The sequence below is a fragment of the Setaria italica genome, chromosome V, assembly GCF_000263155.2.
Source record: "Setaria italica strain Yugu1 chromosome V, Setaria_italica_v2.0, whole genome shotgun sequence".
Lineage (NCBI taxonomy): Eukaryota > Viridiplantae > Streptophyta > Magnoliopsida > Poales > Poaceae > Setaria > Setaria italica.
In genome coordinates this window covers 9,632,754-9,637,890 of record NC_028454.1, presented here as the reverse complement: position 1 = coordinate 9,637,890, position 5,137 = coordinate 9,632,754, and the positions used below count along the sequence as shown (strand labels likewise).

General features: G+C 46.6%; 1 protein-coding gene across 1 annotated transcript in view; it reads right to left on the bottom strand.

The window, feature by feature from the left end:
- The window catches only part of LOC101781763 (dormancy-associated protein 1), a 3,177-nt gene extending 2,169 nt beyond the window's left edge, over nucleotides 1-1,008 (bottom strand). Inside the window, exons 1-2 of the mRNA XM_004968241.3 lie at nucleotides 842-1,008; nucleotides 327-537 (exon numbers count right to left, since the gene is read on the bottom strand). Of these exons, the coding sequence (XP_004968298.2) occupies nucleotides 327-537; nucleotides 842-1,007 (377 nt within the window). The 5' untranslated portion in view covers nucleotide 1,008. The remainder of the gene's footprint in view (nucleotides 1-326; nucleotides 538-841) is intronic.
- Between the last annotated feature and the right edge of the window lie 4,129 nt (nucleotides 1,009-5,137).

The window sequence follows — 5,137 nt, the reverse complement described above, 5'->3', positions numbered from 1 at the left end:
GGGGGGAGTTCTTGAAACAGAAACAGTAACCATTCAGTTTAGTGCTAACCTCATGGCTCACTAGCTAGTTGACCTGCTTATTCTGGTGTTTGAAACAGAAACAGTAATAATTCATTCAGCTAAGTCTCAGAGGGCACCTGCTTTGATGCTCTGCTCGATCTGAGCCTTGGCAGATCAGCATAGTACTACTATAGTAAGCAATCAAACCATATAGTACTACTAAGTAGAGATCATCCTACTGCTAAGTACTAATACGGAGTATAAACCAAAGGACGGCGAGGACGGCAGAGAGATGCCGGGGCATTGAGACCATGGACGGCGCTTACCAGTCGTAGACGGTGGGGGAGTTGGGCTGCGGGCGGTCGAAGAGGTTGGCGCCCATGCTCTTGGTGGCCAGGTTGCTCCCGGGGTGGAACACGCTGCGCCACACGTTGTTGCCGCCGCGCGGCGTCGTCGACGACGACGGCGTCCCCGGCGTCGTCGGGGTCGACGGCATCGACTGCGTCCGCTTGTAGCTCCCGGCAGCAGCAACGGCATCTTGAGAACAAAGTTTTTTTTAGGGGTTAGTTCTTAACGCAAGATCATCATCATACGTGTACAGCTTAACATGTCTAGGATGTTCCGTCAATTAGTTTTTCTTTTAAACCATTTTTGGTCCTCGAGAAAGTATTAACAAATTAAGCAGATCATGATTTCATGAGCCTACTTTTAAGCAGATCTGTAGTAGTTGAGAGAGTCCGTCGTTAGACATCAGATCAGTTTGCATTGGTGCTTCATATATCTTGATTAAGTTTTGTTCCAAACTGCTACCATAACAACTAGTGGTAGAAAACCGCGCTACCTTTGTCGATGACGATCGGGCGGGGGTTGGCGGCCTTGCGGAGCTTCTCGAGCCCCGTCTCCGGGTGAGGCCCGGCCACCACGTCGTCCCACAGCTTCTCCAGCATCTTCGCCTTCCTCCAACAAAGGTTACTACCGCACCACCAGCGTCCGGGTACAAGAGACATGAGCCGATGGGTCTCTCTTAAATCGTGGAGGGAGCGAGCGTCCGGATACCGGCGGGTGAAGGTACCGCGAAGTGTCACTGGAAGCATGGAGAAGACGCCACGGGCACTGTAGCGAAGGCCCTGTTTCGAGAGCTTTTGCTTAATTGGAAGCTCCAAGAGCCTACAGCTCCCCAAACAGGATCCTTTTTCCCATAATCAAAAAGTCTCAAAAACTCTATTTAGGGGGTGTTTGTTTCTTTAGTCGCTCCTAAAATTTCTGTCACATCGAATGTTTATATACTAATTAGGAGTATTAAATATAGATTAATTACAAAACCAATTTCACAGATGGAGACTAATTTGCGAGACGAATCTATTAAGTCTAATTAGTTCATGATTTGACAATGTGATGCTACAGTAACCATGTGCTAATGATGGATTAATTAGGCTTAATAGATTCGTCTCGTGAATTAGCCTCCATCTGTGTAATTAGTTATAATTAGCTCATATTTAGTCCTCCTAATTAGCCTCCGAATATTCGATGTGATATAAATTTTAGGAGGTCCTAAAGATCCATATTCGATGTGACATAAATTTTAGGAGGTCCTAAAGATCCAAACACCCCCTTACACTACAAATAAAGAATCTGATCGTGACTGCTTCCCAAGCTTTGACCTCGACTTGATATCGGCCCGAGCCATCTCTATCCTCATGTAGCCCTCGGAGCGTCGTCACCCTCGTCCCTCGCACCCTAGTAGAAGACGGGCTGCCGCCCTCATCCCGCGCCGTCCTTGGAGAAGATGGGATGCCGCCCTCATCTCGCGCCGAAGACAGGTCGCCGCTTCTCACCTCGCGCCACCCTCCATATCCAGCACAGCTCTGAGCTCCTTCCCTTGAAGATCGTGTTGCCCGGAGCTACCTCTCCCAATGGTCGTGTTTGCCGGAGCTCCCTCCTCGATAGCCAAATGGCTGCACCGCTTAGAGCTCCCTCCCCTTCCTCTCCCATGGCTGCGCCGCTCGAGCTCCTCCCCCGACAGCCACGCACCCGAAGCTCCCTCCCACGCGGGCGGATGCCACCTCGAGCTCCCTCAATGACGACTGACGCCCACAAGAGCATTTAGATAATCTAAAAAGGCATGGTTAGCTTCTCTAAAAAGCATCTTCCTACGTAAGCAAGCGGAGCTTTTCCAAGTAGAGTTTTTGAAAAAACTTAAGGATCTGATTGGTTGGGTGCTAAAATTTTGGCACGTCAGAGTTTTATCAAAATAATTCTTTGATCACTGTTTGGTTTGTTACCGAAATTTAACAATCTCTCACATTTTTGCTACTAAAATGTTGGCAAGTTTTTTACCAAAATTTTAGCATGGCAGAGAATCAATTAGAATCTAAACTCTCCGAGATAGGGCGAAGACGGTGGAGCGGCTGCGGCACGATCTGACCTGGTAATTTGATCCCTGTCACGGCCATCCCCCTTGACCGAGAGGTGAGCGGACCCAGCGCTCGGGGGGTGACGCAGCAAAGTGGATACGGATGGAGCGGGCTGGCGCCGGGCCCCGCCGCGTCTCTTTTGGATCGCGCCCAAAATATCCCCAACCCGAGCTGATGGGCACGTCCGACGACGTGGCGGGTGGGCAAGGCAGGGCGGACGGATTGCCGGATTGGCTCGCCTCTTCTAGCTAGCTCGCTGCCCGCCCCGCCGCGGGTCCCTGCCACCTCACCTGCCTGCGACCGCGAGGTGCCGGACCACGAGCCGAAAGGCAGATTCCCCTCTTCTGAGCACGGAGATCGCGTGTATCCATCCACCGCCGAATCGGCGGCTTCCGGCTCTTGTTCCGCGGTGTTGGGCCTGCTGGTGGCCCGAAATGGGCGAAGACCAAACTGGCCGCAACGGACCGGATCCCACTTCTGCCTGCCCGCCCCTTTGTGTGTTCTACGGTTTTCGGCCCAGTGGCGCCTCTCACGCGTCAAGCCGGGGAAAAAAAAAATCGATCCTCGCACCAGAGAGTACCATCGGACTATCTCCTCCTTCACTTGGGTTTATGTCATCACATCAATCCTCTCGAGGAACTTTGTGGGGCAAATGAGCCGGTCTCATAACATCATACGGCAACAAGATAGCAGTATGAACATTTGCACAAGCATTAGATCCCATCGCTGCTAACCTCATATACTATACCTTATAGGCTGCAGATAAATTAAATAGCCGTGAAAGTGACCGGGAAAATAGGAAAAATCCGTATACCTGCCGCTCTTCTGTATCTTTTCAAAGAGCAGCGCTCTGACATTGAAGAAAGCTGAAACGCATTTATGCAGTTCGGATTTCTTCAAACTGTAGATGATGAGACATGCACCCTCACAGACACAGCTTTAAAACTCCGCTAGGTTAACGAACAGAACAGAAGTATGGTAGGCACAAGCTGTTCCAATTCATTCCGTACTTCGTCTCAGTAAACAGAAGAACAAAATTGCCATCGAGTGGTTTAACTAAAAATATGAGCTGCAGTCGGATGAGGTGGGTTAGGAAATGGTTTTGACATTTTTGAACCGATTCTGTTCATCACCACCTCTACTTTTTCAAGACCTGGGATCTTGGATGTAAAAGTTGTGCTATGGTCCTCAAAATGCATGCCTATACTATACACGATATGCCAATGCAGATAGCTATCCAGGTGCGAACAAATACAGATAGTTAAAAGCAAGCCGAGTTAACTTTACAACTCATTTCTATATAATAGTTATGCTACAGGACCATCATGGTCAGACAGCACTTCTTTGAAATTATACTTCAAGGTCCTCTTCGCAACTAGTTCCCTTCTCTAACTGAATAAGCAATAATCCAGTTCTTAACAAATGCTTTTCATAGATTTCTAGCAAGGGTATACTCAAGCATTTTTATGAAAGCATATGCAGGCTTCCAAATATGCATCACATAGACCATAGCTATGACAGGGAAATTGATGCCTTAGGCAAACTATGGCAATGCAGATAACAAATGACAAACAATATCATAAGTGAAAATGAATCAGACTTACTTATTAAGTAATCTCTCCACTGCCAAGTGAAAGGACCTTTAGGATTGATGGAATTTCCTCGAAAACAAACTTTAGGAATATATCAAACAATAAACAGTACAAACTATGACAAGAAAATGACGTAGATAAGCTGCCTCTCCATTATTTAATTTGGTAACAACTGAAGGCCCAGCACATGTGAAAGCATCCATATCATTTTAGGGTACCAATTCTTGACCTTCACCTTGGGCATGATGCTTCTAGTCTTGATCAGCCAGTCCATGAAAAAAAGGAACATATGGAAGATATGGAAGGAATGTACGTGTTATACATAGGCTCTGTGAGCAACATATAACACGAACTTTACCCTGATCCATGTCATATGACATTAAAATATCCTCAGAATTCGAAACAAAGAAAACTACATTGGCTTCTGGATGAATTGCGATCAAAGAATAATCCCGCTCCATCATGAGATCTACCTCTCCGAAAAGCTGGGAAGTGCTGATGTTGTACTTAAAAATCCATTGACCAGCACTGTAGTCTTCAAGAATCCAGACTGATATTCTTATTAGTGATAAGTTTCCTAGTATTCATATAGCACAAGCGCCCTTGTGGTTGACCAAGAAAAGCGACGGGACCATGGCAAAAATTTTCAAAACCCATACTTTCCAGCAAAGGAATGGTACTCCATGTCTTCCCTTCCGTGTCCACTGTCAGGGGGTGTTTGGGAAACACCTGTTAAAGTTTAACACCTATCACATCGGATGTTTGGATGCTAATTAGGAGTACTAAACATAAGCTAATTACAAAACTAATTGCACGGATGGAGTATAATTCGCGGCTAATACAAAAAAGTGATGTCTTAACTTGACTAACGGTGACTTCTTTACGGCTTATAAATATGGGGTGATCAGTAATAGATCTTGCCATGATCCAGAAAATAAACGTGACCTCCCCCTTATTATAAACATGACCGGGGATCATAATGGTTATAACAAGAAAATTAATGGCACGGAGAGGGACGCTCTGACGGAATAAGAGACACGTCTGCTCTTATGAGAGTGTACATGTCAGGCAAGATTTTTATGAAGCTTATCCGTTACCTCAAGTTAAGAAAAGCCCAGTCAGATTAACAGA